General features: G+C 33.6%; 1 protein-coding gene across 1 annotated transcript in view; it reads left to right on the forward strand.

Annotated features, from left to right (window-relative positions):
• The window catches only part of LOC128982097 (pH-sensitive chloride channel 2), a 96,818-nt gene that overhangs the window by 65,697 nt on the left and 8,146 nt on the right, over nt 1–22,975 (forward strand). The window contains exon 8 of the mRNA XM_054401147.1: nt 15,286–15,430. Coding sequence (XP_054257122.1) covers nt 15,286–15,430 — 145 coding nt within the window. The remainder of the gene's footprint in view (nt 1–15,285; nt 15,431–22,975) is intronic.

Here is a 22,975-nt window from a genome sequence, read left to right on the forward strand (position 1 = left end):
AGTCCAGTTGTTACACAAATAATTAATCGTAAAAAATAAAACATAAACATATTTTATGATTGGTTCTGGTTGTCAATGCTGGTTGTGAAATAACGGTGAATAATGTAAAAGAATAAAATTTGATATTTCGGGATAGGGAAGGTATTTTTACCTCATGCTTCTTTTGGGTTTACGAATTTATTTAAATGAAACTAGAGTTTAGTATGAACATTGCTCAAAATTATATATATTTTTGGTCATTTTTACGTTTCATACATTAAAGAAGCCAAAACAAGTCCTCATCTCAATTTCTGTCTTGTCTGTTCAAACCAACCAGAAACCAGAAGGCATTCATTTTACGTGGCCTTCTCCTCAAAAACTAGAGCATCGATCGTGATTCGATTTAAATAGTCTTTTTGGATTCGGTGGATTGACACGAGTGTCTTAAGCCATTAAAATATGACCTCACTACTTTTGAATTAAAATAAATTTTGTTCAAACCCCCAATTTTTTGCATTTTTGGTAAGTTAACTCCTAATGTTTACCAGTAATTTATGAAATACTAATAATTTGTTTGGAGGATACGACATCTATGAAATAACAAACAGCTGTGAAAGATGAAAAGTTGAAAAATTAAAAATGGTGTATTTTCAATCAAAAGGATAGTTTTAACGCTTTTTTTAAACGTCTTTCTAATAGAAAATTAACATGAAAGGCTTAGGGGTCAACCTTTTGAAGTCCTAATCAAAATATCCTTTTTAATTACCATTTTGCTCTGCGCAAGATCTTAAGCTTTATAATGACACCCCAATTGTAACAATCGGCGAAGTAGGTCGGGTGAAAAAGGACTGTTACAGCTTATTGAATTAGGAAGATAGATAATGTTATAGACTGATTTTTACCGGAGTGCGGCTGGAGATCAGCCCTACCTGCGAGGGACCCGACTCACGCACGCACACTCACCACCGTCCTAATTGCCTGAAAGCCCCGATCCCCTATTCACTAAAGAAATATAACATCTGTTGTATGGGTGTCGTGCCAGAAGCGACCGTGCCAGAAGCGACCCGTGCCGGAAGCGACCCACCAATTTTCTACCGTGCCGCTAGCGACCCAAGAATTTGGAGCGGGATGCGAGTTATGAACTATCGCCGATTCAACTTATATTCTTAACAAAAACTAAACCGAATTAAAAACCATGAAAGCGATTTGCTGTCACATTAAATACATAACAAAATACTCCCGCCGTATAATTCATACCAGTATACATTTACCAACACATATCCATAAAAAAATAAGCAAACTATAACTGTTTGTAGACTCCAGGTGCATTTATTTTTGGCCTATTTATTTTTTATTCGTTACGAGGTGTTAGCCCGTCCTACGTACGGGAATTCAGTAGTCAGTTAATAAAACCTTGTACAATTCAGATCAGCTAGTTTACACATGTACAGTTTCTTGTAAGTTTCTTGCAGTTTTAATGTGAAAAATCATCTTGTAATCAAATGTTGTGTGACCAAATATGTTTTTATTTCATCATAGGCCTATACGTAATGTATTTTCAATCCGATAATTTTACAATAAAACAGCAATTCTGCAATTTTTACGATGTGAAAAGCGTTGAAGTGAGATTTGCAGCCGATTCGCACAGATGCACACTGATTATAAGTAGCCTACAGTAGAGAGAGTAATAGCTTTGTAATAGTCAATTGAGAAGTGTATAGACCTAGTCAACGATACCCCCTTTCATAGCATACCTGCCTCTTCCATAATTGTTATCACAATAGAACTACTATACACAATTTCCAGTAGGTCTGAATAGAAACGACCTAAAATAAAACTATAATATACAATAAAATTCACAGTACACATAATTTAACTTTGGTGTCCTAACATCAAAACTAATTGTCACACCTATCCTTTATATCAATTTCACTGCATTGATTGCTAAATAAATAAGTGTAAACAAAGAAAAGTAAAAACAATAACAGTTTGTTTTAAAACAGCTGTTTGGTTCAAATAACATTCATTTGAAGAAAAAAAAACTGGTCACATGTAGCAGGAATATAAAAAGTAAACACGCTAGTAAAGCTAATGACGTAATTGCCAATGTTTATTATCCATACCGTTATCAGTTCTATCCTTGATAATTATATACCCACCTTGATTGTACATCGTAATTTCCCATATTTGTTAATTTAAACTACAATATATTCATAGTTGAAATAAAACTGATATTTTCACGTTAAACCACAACTGAACACAATTTCATAAGAGGATGGTTTGTCTAATTGCAGTATGCTAGGTCAATGTTGACGTTGTGTTCAATCTATGTCATCCATCTGTTTATCTTTGTATAAAACCATGATAAAATCCGGCTGAGATTGTGGTGGTAATTTAAAATCGTGATTCCTTATTATTCTTGATCTTTTTTTATGACAACAATATTTCCGGGCCTAATCCAAACAAAGTTAAAGCAGACAAACATTAAATGTAAAAAAAGCTACCATGAAGAATTAAAACATGTAAACATTGTTATTTTTCTAATCTTTCCTTGAAAAGTGTAGCAGTAAAATAATTTGCATTTATCCTTTTTTATTAAGACGCGTGTACAGAGCCTATAGATTTGTACTGTGGTTTAATTAATTTTGGTTAAAAATGTGGTTTAAACTGTGGTCTAATTATCTCTACTAATCTTACTTATTTCCTTTGACAAAATAAGAGTAAATAAAATAACCTCATAGTTCCATAGTTTATATTTAACCAGCTGTGTTAGTTAAAACAAATTATAGTGCTTTAAAACAAATCAAAGATTACAAAGATTGCTTTAAAAATAATTTGAACATCCTAGTATTTTACCATGTATATTTAAGTAATCTGTCAATCTCTTACAGAAGAATTGAACGTATCAATGATTAGCATTACACATAGTATAAATAAGTCAACCCTAAGTAAGTCTTGACATTTTTATCCAAATGCTGAATTTGTGACACAAAAGCTGAATGTTCATTTCAAACAAAAATCATGAAAATCCGTCGAGTGGTTGATTCAGAATCGTGAAATAAAAAACACTGTTTCGTTTTAATATTATAGATTGTAGGTATGTGTGTGTGAACGTTTATGTACATTAGTAAACAATGATAAGTATTTTTTTCCAACTGTAATGTTTTGACAATGGCGTATACAAGCCGAAACATGTAAACAGCCTACTATTTGAGCTGTTTGTCGGATTATAAGGTATGTAAACCTATTTAGCACATTAAATATAACAGCTCGGGAGCTAGAATGGAAATGAATTCAAACCAAATTACTTAAGTTACCAATTACATATTTTTTACGAATGGTGTTTTTGCTCTCTCGGGGCATCAACACGAAAAATGAAATAGGTCCCGGGTCTAGGTCTTTCAATGAGACCTACGGTAGTAGCTTATTCCCTATATGGAAAAGAGTATACTAGCACAACTAAATAAAGAATATTTTGAGGTTTCTAGTCATAGTGACAGCTTACAACCCCTGATGTTGTTGACCTGCTATCACGAAAAATTACTAAGACGTCTCTACTAATTCAAGGGGGATATTTAAACGTAATGAAATAAGAAAAAAAAATATTAAATGAAAACAAGCTGTTGCAATTTTACTTTGCAACTGACAGGACTTTGAAGAAAGAGTCCGAGTATCTATTTCAAATCCTAATCCAAACATTATATATTAACAATTGTTAACGCGTTTACTTCATTAAATTCTACGAAGCCACTATCTCCAAACAGGCTAGTAGCAAACATCAAAAGTTTGACGATTCGAATGGTTTCTGCTTTTTTAATTTTGTCTGGATTTTATTAGTCCAAGTTGCACTAACTATCCAAATAATAAAACTGTCTTCCAGTTATTTTGTATATCTTTATTTTTTATTTTAGTTATTCTTTATTTTTTCTTTCAACCAAATTATTACCAATTAACTTTCATCTCATGTTTTATAAATATCTATTTTTTTAAATATTTATAATGTTTATTTATTGATAAAGTAAATTTCTCACGCACGGGCAGTAGCCTATGTGAGAGCGATTTCATATTTAATGACTATGACAGTATATTATTACATAACTATGGCATAACTATAAAATTTGTACTGACAAAGTACCTACCTATTGTAACATAGTATTTTACATACTGAAATAAACATTTTTTTATATTTTTAGCGAATATTCCTATAGGGAAGTAGCTATTAACGTAGGTGGCACGGTAAGACCTAGGCCCGGGACTGATTTACTTTTTCAATTTGATGTCCCCAGAGGATAAAAAACACAATTCGTTCAAATTTTAATATATCCGTTTTATATATGTCCGCAAACGCGATAACTTGAGTAATTTTTGTCCAATTTTGATGAATTTTGGTTTAAACGTGTAAGGCGGGATAAACTGCAATGAGTTCGCGAACCAGCATGATGGGACCATGGGAGTTTGGTTTTATGCGGTAAAAAGTGGTTTTTCTCATTTTTGACCCTCAAAACACAAAATTACCCAATTTCTCTCTAAATCTGTTTAAATAGCTAAAAAAAAGAAAAATGATTTGGTATATCAAAGTGTCTTTGTACGGTTATTGGTAACGGAGAAAATTTTAAAAAATGTAAATTTAAAACTTCCATGTTATTCTTGTGGAGAATATTGTAAAATGTTGTAATTTGCTTGTTTATGCATATATTTTGATCAAACTTGGCATGTTTATTTATTTCATACTAAGCTATTTTATATTTTACTAAAAAAAAAACACTTTATTAGTTTCCTTGTAGCAGCAAACCTAGATACTCATTAAAACTAATGTTATTGAAATAGATTTAATTGAAAATCAATTCAGACAAATGGAAATTTGTTTAGTCACAGCAGGTTTGCTGCGGCGAGGGTATATTTGATAAACTACCTCCATGTGAAGTTTTATTTAGATCTTTTGAATGGTTCCCGTGCGATTAAGTAGTATACAAACAAACACACATCCACCATCTCATATTTACATATTTAGATAATAAATTGAAAAATAAAGAAAAGGTAAGGTAATTGATTGGCTCTTATAAAATTATAAAAATTCAAGAAAAACTGTTTGATTAAGTTACCACACATAACTTGAGCCTATGCTAGCAGCTGGAAACTAGAGATGCTAAAATAGCTCTTTAGGTGAATATTGGGCTCTTCCAGGGGGTACATATTACTATAACAAGAATAGGATTTGTTTATAAGCCATTAACACCGATTTGAACAAAACATTGTAAAATCCATTATCAAACAATGGGTCGCTAGTGGCACTCACACTACTACCAGGGTCGCTTCTGGCACGATATTTGCTGGGTCGCTTCTGGCACGGTCGCTTCCGGCACGTAATCTTGTATGATACCTCAAAATTGCAATTCATTTGATGTTAGATATACAGTAAAATGGTTAGTGTTAATGAATTTGTTGTTTAATTCAATGGCAAATGAGTCCAAACACGAAATGATTGTGACAAGTAGCTAGCTAATAAAAACGTGTTAAAATATTCGTAGCTTTTACACTTTGTAAGCAAAATATATATTGTATGGTATCATTTTACTAAGCATTTTGAGCTGAAGTCAAAAGCGTTACCAGATTTTATAATAAACGTAAAATTAAAAAAATTGATAGTTTAATTTCCGTGAGCCACCGATGACTCGAGTGGCAGGACAATGGTCCGTCCCACGTCCGTCCTAATCCCTTGCGTCTGTGTGTGTGAGGCCTGCGTGTGTGTGAGTAGGGTCGACCCTTCAGCCAGCCGCTTTCCGTCAACAATCACACTATAAACAAGACAATGACAAATCGCATGCTTTATACTGGATATTACTGGACAATGATTGACCGAAGAGCCGTTGATTTCCGAGGGTAGAATTCCGGGGTCAGATATTTATGATTTAACCACTGGGGGTAGATGTCCGGGGGTAGATGTCCGGGGGTAGATGTCTGGGGGTAGATGTCCGGGGGTAGATGTCTGGGGGCAGATGTCCGGGGGTATATGTCCGGGGGTAGATGTCCGCGGGTAGATTTCCGGGGGTAGATGTCCGGGGGTAGATATCCGGGGGTAGATGTCCGGGGGTAGATATCCGGGGGTAGATTTCCGTGCTATGGCAAATCACTTTATAATAAAACAATTACATGTTGATTATTTGATAATATATTGGGGGTAAATTTCCAGTCGCGGGCTGTTTCTCGACCGTTTATAGGCCCCGCCCCTCGTGACGTCAAAATGACGTAGGCGTTTTTTCATGGGGGTAAATATCCGGGGGTAGAAATCCGCTACCCCGGTAGGTAGGCCTAATTATTCCCGTCACTGTCGTATAGAATAAGATCGAGAAGTAGTCCCAGTTCCCCACATTTTCAACAATTGCTTGGCACAGTTATTAGTGTGTGTATGTGTGTAAGGTGATGATAAAAATGAGAGTGAAGTAAATAAACACGCTTCATCTCCTCTGATCACTAAAAGTAACTACAGTATACTATACTTCATTAACTGAACTATACTTCATTAACTGTCTACTTTCGTTTCCCAGACATTATTTTTGGGAATTAAACCATACAAATGCAATAGGTTTTTATAAACATTTTAGAACAAAGAAAGTCAATAAGTTAATGAATTACGGACTTAAAAAATAAAACTCCTTATTCGGACACTATCAAAAATTATTTACAAACTTCATCTTTTATAAATGTAAATATAGCTAATAATGTTAAAAATTTAGACAATTAATAGTGCTGCACCCTGTTGGTACATTTTAATGATATTGATCTTCACAGAATCAAATTGTTTAGTTGAAACAGCTGTTAAGATTATTTAGTTCCATTTAAATATGGGGTCGCCGGATTTCTACCCCCGGATATTTACCCCCATGAAAAAACGCCTACGTCACTTTGACGTCACATGTATGGGGGTAAATTTCCGGCCGCGAACTTTTAGGATGGATAAATTATTATTTATTCAATCAACTCGCATTTCACGGTTTACTTAACAGTTGTAATTAATCAAAATAGCACGGAAATCTACCCCCGGACATCAACCCCCAGAAATCCACCCCCGGACATTTACCCCCGGATATCTACCCCTGGACATCTACCCCCGGACATCTATACCCCCAGACATGTACCCCCGGACATCTACTCCCGGATTTCTACCCCCAGACATTTACCCCCAGACATCTACCCCCAAAAATCTACCCCCAGAAATGTACCCCCAGTGGTCAAATCATAAATGTCCTACCCCGGAATTCTACCCCCGGAAATCTACCCCCCGTGCTACACTACGTATCGGCCAATATTCATTGTTGTAGTTGATTTTAGTAATTGGTTTATAAAAATAATCAATGGCTCTTCGTTTAATAATTACCCTATAATATGTAGTATTAAGCATGTGATAAGTCGTTGTCTTCTTTAATGTCATATATCTTCTCAATTCATTAAGCTGTAACTGATTTAGGTGTCATTTTTAAGTTTAAGATTCAGTGCAACGCAAATGGTAATTAAAAAGGATATTTTGATAAAGGGCTTCAAAAGTTTAACCCATAAGCATTTGATTTATTTTCAGACAGTGATTTAAATGGTTGACCAATTTTCACATCCACTAATAGCTAACAGCACATGTATGTACGAGCGCAGATCGTAAAATTTTAAACATAACACTGGAGGAGGTTATTTCCTGATTACTAGTGGTAAAAAATGCAATTAAATGTTGATAAAAAAGCCTGCCACAGGTTGATTAATGAATTAATAATTTTTCACTATCAATTACCTTCTAGTAATACGAAATAGCATAATCCCTATGTCGTAGACACTATCCGGAGTTTTACATTGGCCAAAAAGTCTAGTTGCTTACAAAATAATTAATCCTAAAAAATAAAACATAAATGTATTTTATGATTGGTTCTGGTTGTCAATGCTGGTTGTGAAATAACGGAGAATAATGTAAAAGTATAAAATAGGATATTTCGGGATAGGGAAGGTATTTTTACCTCATGGTTCTTTTGGGTTTACGAATTAATGTAAATGAAAATAGAGTTTAGTACGAACATTGCTCAAAATTATATATTTTTTTGTCATTTTTATATTTCACACATTAAAGAAGCCAAAACAAGTCTTTATAAATAGTCTTTTTGGATTCGGTGGATTGACACGAGTCTCTTAAGCTGTGAAAGATGAAAAGTTGAAAAATTAAAAATGGTGGATATTCAATCAAAAAGATAGTTTTTAACACTTTTTTAATGTCTTTCTAATAGAAAATTAACATGAAAGGCTTAGGGGTCAACCTTTTGAAGCCCTAATCAAAATATCCTTTTTAATTACCATTTTGCTCTGCGCAAGATCTTAAGCTTTAAAATGACATCTTAATCGTAACAATCGGCAAAGTAGGTCAGGTGAAAAAGGACTGTTACAGCTTATTGAAATAGGAAGATAGATAATGTTAAACATGACAATGACATATCGCATGCTTTATACTGGATATAAAAAGACAATGATTAACCGAAGAGCCGTTGATTTCCGAGGAAAGAATTCCGGGGTCAGATATTTATAATTTAACCACTGGGGGTAGATGTCCGGGGGTAGATGTCTGGGGTAGGATGTCCAGGGGTAGATGTCCGGAGGTAGATTTCCGGGGGTAGATATCCGGGGGTAGATGTCCGGGGGTAGATATCCGTGGGTAAATGTCCGGGGGTGGGTTTCTGGGGGTAGATGTCCGGGGGTAGATTTCCGTGCTATGGCAAATCACTTTAAAATCAAACAATTATGTTGATTATTTAATAATATATTGGGGGTAAATTTCCAGTCGCGGGCAGTTTCTCGACCGTGTATATGCCCCGCCCCTCGTGACGTCAAAATGACCTAGGCGTTTTTTCATGGGGGTAAATATCCGGGGGTAGAAATCCGCTACCCCTAAATATGAGTACTCATAAGGTTAACATGGGAAACTCCAGAGCCACTGGGGCGGAGGCCTTTTGACGGTTGCGCACCAAACTTCACACAAACCATCCTTGAATAATGCCTTATAATGCCTGAAAGTTTCATTACAATCTGTCGGGGTAGCGGATTTCTACCCCCGGATATTTACCCCCATGAAAAAACGCCTACGTCATTTTGACGTCACGAGGGGTGGGGCCTATACACGGTCGAGAAACAGCCCGCGACTGGAAATTTACCCCCAATATATTAATAAATAATCAACATGTAATTGTTTGATTATAAAGTGATTTGCCATAGCACGGAAATCTACCCCCGGACATCTACCCCCAGAAATCCACCCCCGGATATGTATCCCCCAGACATTTACCCCCGGATATCTACCCCCGGATATCTACCCCCGGAAATCTACCCCCGGACATCTACCCCCAGACATATACCTCCGGACATCTACCCCCAGACATCTACCCCCGGACATCTACCCCCGGACATCTACCCCCGGACATCTACCCCCGGACATCTACCCCCGGAAATCAACGGCTCCTCGGTTAATCATTGTCTTTTAATATCCAGTATAAAGCATGCGATATGCCATTGCCTTGTTTAACATTATCTATCTTCCTAATTCAATAAGCTGTAACAGTCCTTTTTCACCCGACCTACTTCGCCGATTGTTTCGATTGAGGTGTCATTTTAAAGCTTAAGATCATGCGCAGAGCAAAATGGTAATTAAAAAGGATATTTTGATTAGGGCTTCAAAAGGTTGACCCCTAAGCCTTTGATTTATTTCTAGAAGGTGCTTCCAATGGTTGACCAACTTTCACACTATACAGTAACAGTTTTAAAGGTGAAATGTGAGCAGATTACTAATCAGTTCAACTTTTAAGTCAGGTTGAAAACCAGAATAGATCGTCTGCAACTGTAAACAAGAGATGGAACACTACCCCAAAACGACTTTTAGTTTTCAATTGGCCCTCTATCAATGACCTGTGTTGCCTGTACAGCGAGGCATTTTGAGAAGGAGAAAACCGGCCGGATGAATGCTTTAGGTTTATCAATAACGAAGATAAACATGGTTTTAGTTACACACCGGTAATCTTTGAGTTGACTCTTTTAAACTCATTGTAAATATCCATTGTTATTCGTTTTGAAATAACTCCTTTAATACTGTGCAATTGCTCGAATTCGAGCAACATGTACACTAGCTACATATTATTGCACGATTTATTTATTATTGTTACGATTTATTTGATCCATTTATTTACGTGAGTCACAACGTTTTTAATCTTACTTGGTTTTGGATTTTATTAATCGACTTCCCCACTACCAACAAAAGGAGGAGGTTCTCAATTTGTCTGTGGCGATGTTTTTTTTCTATGTATGTTCACCAATTTCTCTGTGATTCTTTACCGATCAGCGTGGTTCCACCACCAAAATAACCAGGAGAGTTTCTATTTGGTACCATATATAGCGTTATGTTGAAGAAAAATATTTGTTTGGTGAAAAATGCTGAAAACCTCAAATATTCAACATTTGTTTTGTTTATATTTTTGCAGAGAAGGCAATAAATTATAATAACATTCCTACAGCTGTTAGTTAAAACCATTTAAATGAAGCTACAGACAGTTTCTTCATGAAACAGTTGCTTCATATTGATTAATTAACGGAGGCAGACAGTGTAAAATATTTAGGTCTAACTCTTGACAAAAAATTAAATTGGAAATCTCATATCTGGTGCAAGAGACAGCAAATGGAAATAAAACTTCGTAAACTCAATTGGCTACTAGGTACGAATTCAAAATTATCATTGGCTAACAAAATTTTACTGTATAAAGTTATGATCAAACCAATTTGGACATACGGAATTCAACTTTGGGGGACCTCGAGCAAATCCAACATCGAAATTCTTGAACGATTTCAGGCTAAGGCACTGAGAAGAATTATTGGCGCACCCTGGTTCGTATCCAACACTACAATTAGGAATGACTTCAAAATTAAATCAGTGAAAGAAGAAATTACAGACCTTAGCAAAAATTATCAAGAAAAATTAGAATATCATCCGAACAGTCTTGCTGTTAATCTGCTGGACAATAGTCAGTGCATTACCAGGTTAAAAAGTGTTGTGCATGTGCTGGACTTAAGCTACAGATTTCTGTAAATGTTTAAATGACTGATCAAATTTTTGGCAAGACTTGTTGATGAACAGGTGCTTGCTTCCTGACATTGTTTGATATATGTTTTACTTATTGTTCTCATTTTGAAGTTTGAACAGATTGTAAAATAAATTCTGATAAAAAAAAAAAAAAAAAAAAAAAAAAAAAAAAAATATTTATTAATAAACTATTTCTTGCCATGGAGCCTAAATAAGTTACATTGAGAAAATGCATTTTGTTTTGGTTACTATACAAAAGGTAGGCCTATTTCAACGTTTGGTCTGATTTGTGAATGATTCTGTTTTGAGTATTGAATGTTCTGAATTATAAAAATATAGTGAATAGCTGTATGATATTGACAATTTAAGGTGTATTGTGAAAACCAAAGCATTCGTGAAAGAGGTCCAAATATAAATTAGATGCAATTATTCCTAAAACGAAATAAGAGGTGTTATATTGCATTTATGAACATGTATTTGAAGATGTGGAATGTTTATTAATATTCTTCACTGTCAATAATATTATGCCTGCTTCGGAAATGGGAAGCTGATTTGCACTGATACGCCTTACACCACTTTTAGCTGAACCAATCATATACGTATTTTTCAAGGTAATATACTGTACGTGATAACAACCAATTTTCTACTTTTAAGATATTTTTTAGTGCTGATGGCTGAGGAATAACTTTCTTATTGTTCCAAAAGGCTTGGGACCTTACTGTATATCGTTTTATAATGTAGAAGTACACCAATTGCAGGAAACGATGATGTCTGGCATTTGAATGTCTCTAGGAAAGACATTTAGTTTTTCATTAGGCATAATGTAATGGACAACTCATTGTTTTTTTGTTGTTGGAAAATCCAAAAATGTTAATTTTTAATACCCATTGATTATGTAACCTGAACAGGTGACTCAAGCAGTTTAAAAATAATGATTGTTCTGTGTGGCACTTTTGATTGTTTCAAACAGTTTTGCTTATTAAAAAACTTCAAGTAATAAATATATAACAAATTAAACAGTCACTAAAAATCATGAAATAATTTAATTTTGTAAAAAAATACAACCGACTTCAAATACTCTAAAAAGAATGAAATAATTTCAACAAAGTAAACTTTTGTATTAGTCAAGCTCACGTATTTCAAGTCGGCGCGGCTCTAACTGCAAAAATATGAATAAAATAAAAGATATTGAGAGTGTATTTTGAAAATCAATAAATTGTCGCTGGATAACATAAATATATAAAAAAACATACTGAACTGTTTTGTGTATATATATCAAACGAAGTATCTTCTTGTATTTTATGTTTACTTCAGAATGATTGCATAGTGAAAATAACACACACAAAATGTTCTATATGAACAGGAAAATTATTTATTTTGATATTATGATAGGGAAAAGAAGCTAGTTTGAAATTAAAACGTTACTTTTCCAAGTCAGAAATATGTAAATACATTATTATCTTTTTAAAGATACTCGTTATTACCACTAAGATTATAATCACCTTTAGTTATAGATAGTCACCTGCAATGTGGACATCCTCTTTAAATTTTGTGTCAAAAATCATCATAGAGCCGCGCCGACTTAAAATACGTGAGCTTGACTAATACAAAAGTTTACTTTATTGAAATTATTTCATTCTTTTTAGAGTATTTGAAGTCGGTTGTATTTTTTTTACAAAAATAAATTATTACAAAACGTGATCGGAAATGGTTGTAGTATTTTTGTAAACAAAATGTAATAACAAATTTCCAGTGACAGCTAGAAAAAATCATCTTTATCCAGCTTTTCATCTTTCACAGCTGTTCGTTATTTCATAGATGTCGTATTCTCCAAACAAATTATTAGTATTCCATAAATTACTGGTAAACATTAGGAGTAGCCTAAACTTGACAAAAATGCAAAAAAATTGGGGGTTTGAACAAAATTTATTTTAATTCAAAAGTAGTGAGGCCATATTTTAATGGCTTAAGTTACTCGTGTCAATCCACCGAATCCAAAAAGACTATTTAAATCGAATCACGATCGATGCTCTAGTTTTTGAGGAGAAGGCCACGTAAAATACCTTCTGGGCCTTGACAGACAAGACAGAAATTGAGATAAAGACTTGTTTTGGCTTCTTTAATGTATGAAACGTAAAAATGACCAAAGAATATATAATTTTGAGCAATGTTCATACTAAACTCTAATTTCATTAAAATAAATTCGTTAAAACAAAAGAACCATGAGGTAAAAATACCTTCCCTATCCCGAAATATCCAATTTTATTTTTTTAGATTATTTTCCGTTATTTTACAACCAGCATTGACAACCAGAACCAATCATAAAATATGTTTATTTTTTACGATTAATTAGTTGTGTAAACAACTACACTTTTTAGCCAATGTAAAACTCCGGATTGTGTCTACGACATACGGATTATCCTATTTCGTATTACTAGGAGGTAATTGATAGTGAAAAAATTATTAATTCATTAATCAACCTGTGGCAGGCTTTTTATCAACATTTAATTGCATTTTTTACCACTAGTAATCAGAAAATAACCTCCTTCAGTGATGCTCGTACATGTGCCGTTAGCTATGAGTGTATGTGAAAATTGGTCAACCATTTAAATCACTGTCTGAAAATAAATCAAAAGCTTATGAGTTAAACTTTTGGAGCCCTTTATCAAAATATCCTTTTTAATTACCATTTGCGTTGCACTGAATCTTAAGCTTAAAAATGACACCTAAATCAGTTACAGCTTAATGAATTGGGAAGATAGATGACATTAAACAAGACAACGACATATCACATGCTTAATACTAGATATTAGAGGGTAATTATTAAACGAAGAGCCATTGATTATTTTTATAAACCAATTACTAAAATCAACTACAACAATGAATATTGGCCGATACGTAGTGTAGCACGGGGGGTTGATTTCCGGGGGTAGAATTCCGGGGTCGGACATTTATGATTTGACCACTGGGGGTACATTACTGTAGGTAGATTTCGGGGGGTAGATGTCTGGGGGTAAATGTCCGGGGGTAGATGTCCGGGGGTAGATGTCCGGGGGTGGATGTCTGGGGGTAGATTTCCGGGGGTAAAGTTCCAGTGTCAGGTTTATTAGGATTTTGAATAATTACAACTGTTCAGTAAACCGTGAAATGCGAATTGATTGAATATATAATAATTTATCCATCCTAAAAGTTTGCGGCCGGAAATCTACCCCCATACATGTGACGTCAAAGTGACGTAAGCGTTTTTTCATGGGGGTAAATATCCGGGGGTAGAAATCCGGCGACCCAATCTGTCAAGCGGTTTTGGAGCCCATAACGTTCAAATATACATATACAAACTTCCTCTTTTATAAATATAGATGAAATCACAAAAATCAGCAAATCAAATACTAACCAATAAAAATTCATCCCAATCATTTTCTAGTCAATTATTTACTTTACAACAGAGTCAACATTCTGGATATTATTCCCCTGTTTTCATTTAAAATTGGAGGCTTATCTATGAAACTTATATTTAAAAACTTGGAGTTGTTAGTTGATCATTTTTTCTGAAATAAACAGTTAAGTTGCTTCTGAGTTGGTAATAAAGGCGAAAATAATCACTAATCATGTCAATCACAAACAAATCATCTATTTTATTCACCATTTGGCTTGAATTGAAATTAAATTTTTCATTGCAATGATTACAAACCGATAAATTAATCTTTCTAAAAATATTAATTTGAAAACAAATTGTTCAAGTTTTATCTTTATGACAGCTACCCTACTAAAATTATGAAGTAAGAGTCAGTGAAATAACATATAATATGGTGAAAATTTCTCCATAACAGGTAGCAGAATATCATTTTTTATCCAAGCAAATAGACACAGGAAGTAAAATTTAACATTTGGATAGTAGTAACAACAACAACAAAACATAATTTATGATTAAGTATAAAATTAATTATTATATTAGCCTATTGTACCTATACAACTAAGAGTTCGAAAAACAAATCTGCACAACATGAAAAATATTTGTAAGACAAAACTGTGTATAATAGAGATTCAAAAGTATTTTAATAAATCAAAATTAACACCCCTTCTAAAAAACTGACAAATATCCCTTCACAGTTGTCCATCTTCCTTCAAAACCAAGTCAAAGGCTTTTTAATGGAGTTTAACACAACTAGCTGTTATAGGGTTTTTACATATTTTAACTAAGTTATAATTTTCAGGAAAAATGTGGAACTAAAGAAGGTAAATAGTAAATATATACTCAAGTCAACATTGACACCACAGCTGAATAGGAAGAACAACACATCAAGTTTAGGACCAAAATGCAAATCCTTGTCTTCATTGAGTGATCCTGGATTAGATTCGGTAAGTAATTTCAGATTTGTAAAAGAGATTAAGGTATCAGCTTGGTATTCCCCAGATATGCGTTCTGTGTGGAAGATAATTCATCATCGGGGCTTTAAACCAGTGGTTTTGAAAATTACTACTTAAGTATAGCTAAGATAAAGAAAAAGTACACATGTAATTTTGTGTGATTGTTCAGATATCTTTTTATTAGCTGGTTGATTGCAAGCTCACTAGCGAGTTGTTATACGTGTGTAAATTAAGTATGGAAACCAATCTGTATTTATAAAACCGAAATTGATAGAAATATTCTGTTTGTGGCATTGATTGTTAACAAATTTTCTGCAATTTTTTACAAAAAAAATATTTATTAACCCCCCCAACAGGGTAGGGGGTAGGGGGTGACTTATTTTTTCAAATAGCAACCCCTATTGAGTGACCCCTCATTTCGAAGAGTTTATAAACATACCCCCGCCGCAGCAAACCTGCAGACTAAGCGAATTTAAACTTGTCTGATTACATTTTTACTCAAATATTTCCATAAAAATAAGACATATTTATTCCCTATTTAGATAACATAAGATTTAACAAGTGCTTAGGTTTGCTGCTACGGGGAAGGTAAAAAGTGTTTTTGACTGTACGTGAATAGTATGGGATGAAATAAATAAATTTGCCAAATTTTATCAATATATATCCATAAACAAGTAAACTACAACAATTTTTATTTTCTCCATAAGAATAACATGGGAATTTTAAATTAAACTATTTTTGAATTTTCTCTGTGACCGTTAGGCATACAACAGTGCTTCAATATACTAAATTATTTCTTTTTTTAAGCTCTACAAAACGGTTTAGAAAGAAATTGCAAATTTTTTTGTTTTTAGGGTAAAAAATGGGAAAAACACATTTTTACCCCATAAAACCCCCCATAAACCCCTTTTCCCATGGTCCGATTATGCTGGATCGCGAACTCGTTCGAATAAACGTAGGTTTACACGTTTGTACCAAATTTCATCAAAATCGGATCATTTTTGCTCGAGTTTTCGCGCTAACGGACACATATATATATATATATATAAATATATATATGAATTTGAACGGATGGTGTTTTTGGCCTCTAGGGACCTCAAAATGAAAAAAAAAAAATCGGTCCCGCGTCCAGGTCTTACCATGAGTACTACGGTAATAGCTTATTCCCTATATGGGAAATTCGCTAAAAACAACCATTTCACATCAATCAAATTTTGAAATACCCGCCATTTAGGCTAGGGGTGAAATATCTACCTCAGGTTTTAGTCATTGTATTTTCTTTGACCAACCCTTCAAAATGAGGGGTCATTAAATAGGGGTTACTGTTTGAAAAAAATAAGTCACAGCCTACACCCTACCCTGTTTGGGGGGCTAAACAATATTTTTTATGTAAAAAATTGTGGAACCTTTGTTAACAATCAATGCGTAATATAGAATATTTCTATCTACTGTATTTCGGTTTTAAAAATAAAGATTTGTTTCCATACTTAATTTACACACTGTATTTTAGTTAGAATGCTATGTTTCCTTTGCTGATTATGTTTACTCTAAAAGTCAGAATTTATAAAAATATTTACTGAATACTCTGCCAATTTTTTAACATTTCATACAAAAGTTAATTTGTTACTCAAAATCAAGCAGTACAAATTAGTTGTTTATACTCGTAGCTATAGTTTCCTAATTTTTATTTTTAAATAAACTAAGAAAAACAAAGTATCATAAAAAATCCTCTTTACTTAAATACTGGGTAGCTCAGTAGTTACAGTAGTGCTCGCCTAGTGATCAAAAGGTCGCCAATTTGATCCTAATAAGAAAGTTTTGTAGATTTTTCATGGTTCGAAACTGGACCCAGCTGTCCTTGATCTTGGCTTTTAATAAATGGTCCTGGCTAATGAAACAGCTTTTCATAGTCAGTAACTAAGCTGCACAAGGCATTAGGGTACACTCTATTTTACACTCATTCTTTATTTAAATTTGGGTTTAATTACGCTCCTAGGTGGTGTTCCCAGCTCAAATGATAATGATAATACTTTGATGTTATTATTTAGAAATTCAATTAGCTAATCAAAAGATAACAAATGTGTAGCATAATTATAAAACTAGAACATGGTTTTATAAATAATTTGGGCAACATGGAGTAAACATGCAACATGCAGTAAACTTAACTGCAATAAGGAAGTGTGGGTAGCCCAACTGGAACCAGAACTGTCTTGTTCATACTTTGGCTACCACGTTCAGTATACAGATTTCTCAAAAAAGGTGGGGACATAATTTACGCAGTGATTCCTTAAATGGATAAAGAGAAAATAAAAAATCAAACTTTTCCCAAAATCACTTTATTAACCAGATATCCGCCATTTTGTATTCTTAGAATTTTTGCAACCGATCTTTATGAAACTTGGTATAAAGATTGGTTAAGGTAGAAGAGATCTATGTTAGAAATACATGGATTTTATGAAATCCATAACCTGATTTTATGAAAAAAAAATGTCAAGAACACTTTTATTTAGCATCTTTAATTCCCTACCAAACGACACCAAGTTCAAAATGATTGAATAAAAAAAGCCGAAATATCACGATCTTAAGTTGAAAATGAGGTAGAATAAGGCTAAGCTAGTCACGTTTGCCTCATTCCATTTTACAACTGAAAATCAATATATTTCAGTTATTTTTTAATCGCTCTTTTTGAACATAGTGTCGTTTGTTACGAATTTATAAATTGTAAATAAAAGTGTTCTTAAAAATTTTTTTTCATAAAATCAGATAACAAAATTGAATGAAAATGAATTTTATATATAAAAAAATTAACCTAATTAGCAAGGTTTGAGTCACCTAAATGTTTAAAAATAAACATTTATCTTTTGGTAAAAAAATATCCATCTATTTTAAATCCTAATCCAAACATGTGTTTATTAGTTCAAATTCAAAACCGAAATGCTGCCATATGTCAAAATAATAAATTACAACATTTATACATTGTAATGATCCTTCTGTTTCTATGAAAATCTATATATTATATAATACGCTAAGCCGATTTTTGTGAACAGAACTCCCTCATTTTTGGACCGATTTTGATGATTAAAGTGTCAAATAAATTGCCCTGAAGTTAGAACGTGCCTTCCCAACAAACAGATTTATTTTTCAAATAAAATCATAGATTAATCTGCATTACACTGATGAATTCATGGAAGTGTTTAACTACAAAAGATCCACCAATACGATTTTAATACTCTTTAAAGGAAGAGATACCAGATAGCATAATAACAACTCCGATGACGTACTGTATGGGAAATATTTTATTCATTGAATGATCAACCATATTTGACCTATCTAACGCAATTAATATCATTATTGTTTTTACACTTATTAATCTTTAAACAATGCTAAATGCTCAAAATATTTATAGTTTCACTCAATTTTTCGCAGTTAGATGAATTAGCGTAAGCCTTGAAAGTAACCGTCGATTTGGACGGGTTTCACCTAGTATATGAATAATACTATTGTAATTTTCATAACCATAAAACTTTAGAATCTCTGGAGCAGAACGGTATTTACTCAGGGGAGGTATAGATGAGCTTATGATGACAGCTGTGGGCTTCTCATTAGCTGAGGAAACATCATTACCGTAACAATACGGTTTGCAGCCATCGGCCTTGGTGGTCTAGTGGTTAGCGTGACGGGCTGATATGCTGAGAGTCCCAGGTTCGAATCCCGGTGGTGGCACTAACTTTTTGACTAAGATTTGTTCATTATCAGCAAGTTTGGTTGGTTTGGTTCGGTTATGACAGTTTAATTTTATTATTAAGTCATTATAAAATTTCAATTGAGCAATTTATAGTTTTATTTAATAAACAGGATTATTTTTTCTATTAATAAACTTTTTTATATTATTTCATCATCAGCAAGATTGGTTAGTTCGGTTAGGTTATGATAGTAATTTTATAATAAAAAATTATAAAATTGGGTACTTTCCTGTTAAAGGGAACATTCATTATTATCGATGATTTTTTTTTCGATATATCGATATTTTTGTTTCCGATCAGATCTATTACAAATTGACAACAACAACTATCTGATCTTGTTTGGGCTAAAATAGTCTATATGGATTAAGAAATGAAACTGTTCTAAGCTAACCTAACATAACCAACCAAACTTGCTGTACCATTTAAAACTTCCGTTTGGGTTTGATAATAGAAAAGGCAAGTTAAACAAACACGGAATTTTTAAATGTTACAGCAAGTTTGGTTAGTTATGTTAGGTTATTTTTTTTAGAACAGTTTCATATACTGAACAATATTTATCGTAGTTGTCAGCTGGTATGTTTCAATTTGTTAATATCGATATACACTATCGAAAAAAATTATCGATAATAATGAATGTTCCTTTTAACAGGAAAGTATCTAAAATTGAATTTGAGGCATTTATAATTTTATTTTATGAACAGAACTATTTTTGCGATTAGTTAACCTTCATTGCCAAAATGCTCTCTACTACAGCGCTGTTCACGGAGGAATTTTGAACTAATGCCTCAATCGTACCTCCCCTAAGTCAGACCCAAGCAGAACCTATACCTCTTAACCTCTGCTCTTTAAACTGTCAAAATTATAGTATTTTTTTAAGATGACTTCAATTAATATATTTGGTTATTTACATATGTTCTTCCAAAATTTAAACATTGAAAATAAACATTGGATACCCATGGGGTGTAGCCCAAGGGAAATATGAGAACAGGAATAGGCCTATGTTAACCAGATATGTAAGGTACCTCCATACAAAATTTGATTTAAATCAATTCAGTGGCTCTGGCGTTGTTGTTACAACACACACACACACCATCTCATTTATACTTTCTCCCCCTATACCATAGTATATGGATTCAGTATTGTTTTTGTCAATATTTTCAAGTTTGAGTTTTGAGTGGATATATTCGTTTTTGGCCCCCCTGAATACAAAAAAGTGGATTTGAAATTATGGCTCTGTGTGTGTGTGTCTGTATGTGTGGATGTGTACAGAGCTACAGGCCACACCTGTAGTTCGATTTTGATGAGATTAGGTATGTAGGTGGTGTGATCCATGGTATCTACAGCTGTTTTTTTTCATTTTGATTTTTAATTGTGATTTAAATAACGTAAAAAAAGAATTTTCTCAAAAACGGCCCAAACAATTTGACAAATCAACGACTATTTTATAGCCCTTTAAATTCTGAACAAAATGGTATAACTCCCATTTCTGTAAAAAAAATACGGTTCAAAAGTTATTTTAACTTATGTTACTTTCCCATACAAAACATAAAATAACTGAAAAAACTGATTAAAAAAAACCCAGTTTCAATTAAAATTAGTATGTTATGGTTCTTATGATTCTAAACATAATAGTACAACCCCCCATTGTTGAAAAAAATATGGTTCAAAAGTTATTGCAACCATTGTGATATTCCCTACAAAATATAGTTTCCATAGTTATTCCCACCGCTTACACATGATAAAGGTTGTTGACAAGCTAATGGGAGTATTTTTCAGATTGCTGTTAGCGTTTATTATACATACAAGTGGTTCTACCCGCGAATTCACAGGTGTAAAGAAGAAACAATTAAATTAATTTAATCAACTTTAACTTTATATTAAAGGGCCCAAGTTCGAGAAATTGTCATTTGAAATGATGTTATAAGCAATGGAACCTTCATACCTTAAGTCCAGTGGCGGATCTAGAGCAGTCACAAGGGGGGGGGGCGAACCTGGGAGTCTGGGGGGTTCGGGGGTACCCCTCCGAAAAATGTGTGTAAACTAAGTCTCCTAAATCGCAGTTTTTTACCATTTCTTTGTCCAAAGTTAGTGTGACAAATTATTTTACGCAATTTGTATGCACTACTGTATTACATGCAGTAAAAAATATATGTATATGTATGCCCAAGGGGGGGGCGGTCGCCCCCCTCGCCCCCCCCTCTGGATCTGCCACTGCTTAAGTCTAAGGTGGCCGAAGTGGGTACGGTTGTACCTGAACTCGCCGCTCTCTTTCACGACGTCTTTAATACTTAATACTTTTCAATGAAATGGCGACCTGTTAAAGATTGGTGACAACCTCTTTGAACGAACAACATACATGGTTTGTGTTAATCTCATATTCATCGTGTTTCAAACACCTATAATCACTCAGTTTGATCAAACAGCTAGAAATAGCTTCACTGTCCATTCACCGCGCCTCTTTTAAGAACATAAAAGTAAATAATAAAATAAGTAAACAAAAATGTAAACAAACAAACTATATTGTCAATTGCATTGGCCAGCTGTTGTTAACTAAATTAATCGAATAACGTAAACTTCCAAAACATGCAAGGCGTAGCCCTTTGGAAATCAGCCTGTGGGGCAGAGCCCTTAGGGAGTTCATCCATATCGATACTTTTTCGGCTAATCTACATACTCTAAGCTTCATTTTGTATGCCATATGCTTATATTTTTATTTAGTAAATGACCTTAACCGTTTACATAAAATTTGATTGTATCACTTTAATAGTATAATAGATTATAGATTTTCTCTTTATTTGGACACAAGGATTTACTGCGTAAATTATGTCCCCACCTTTTATGAACACCCTGTTTTGACTCGCAAAAGAAACATAAAGAGACTCTAGGGAGTACAAGCTTTCATTTTTTACCAAATTGGATGGTTAATTATAGTTTTTAAGGGGGAAAAGTAATGTCAATATTTTATCCTATACTCTAATATGCGCAATGTTTGCTTCTATGTATGTATGTTTGTATGCTTGCACCAAGATCTCAAAAACGGCTCCGACGATTTTCTTTAAATGTTGTAAATAGTTTATTCCTGGCCTGAAAACGAGTTTACTGCAGTTAGAACTGCCAACAAAAATCTAATTAGGTAGAAAAATAAAACTGAAAGTCACATTTTTTAAACATTAGTCTTATGGGTTCAACCATGTTGGTTGAATTAAATAACAAGGAAAAAGTAAACAAAAGACTTGTAAGTTGTAACCCATGTGTTCATAAAGGTATCTACCCACAGTATACTAGAAATTACAAAATACAGTACAAAAGCAAAAACATCACTTGTTACTATTGAGCAATGATTATACTGAAGCTTACTCAATAAATTGTAGTAAAGGCTAACTTAGCAGTGCGGAGTGTGGGATCTGTTATGACGATTAGATTAAGGCAGATTTCCCATCATTAGGGAACAGCTGAAGCCAATTTTATTGTTAGTTCTGTCCGGTTTTCTGTAGATGTCGTGCTTTGTTTACAATTTGTTTCTTGTTATTTCAGTAATTTAACCCTAGCAGTGGCCAATGTTAGAAGTGGGGAATGACCAACCCATTTGGGCGATTTTGCAGCCCTTTTTTGAAAATTCGTAAAAATTCAACCGTACAAGTAAACCTAGCCAACCTCATATTCATTTTGTTTGGGAAGAACAGGGGAATCTAGAAATAGTAATATAATAATGATTTAGATAGTGTATTTTTTCGGTAAAGAGCAAAAAATATAAAATTTGATTTTTTTTTTAATTTTAAAAGCGGCCTCGATA

The sequence above is a fragment of the Macrosteles quadrilineatus genome, unplaced genomic scaffold (genome assembly GCF_028750875.1).
Source record: "Macrosteles quadrilineatus isolate MER2022 unplaced genomic scaffold, UCM_ALF_1.0 Scaffold_1__1_contigs__length_201487025, whole genome shotgun sequence".
Taxonomy (NCBI): domain Eukaryota; kingdom Metazoa; phylum Arthropoda; class Insecta; order Hemiptera; family Cicadellidae; genus Macrosteles; species Macrosteles quadrilineatus.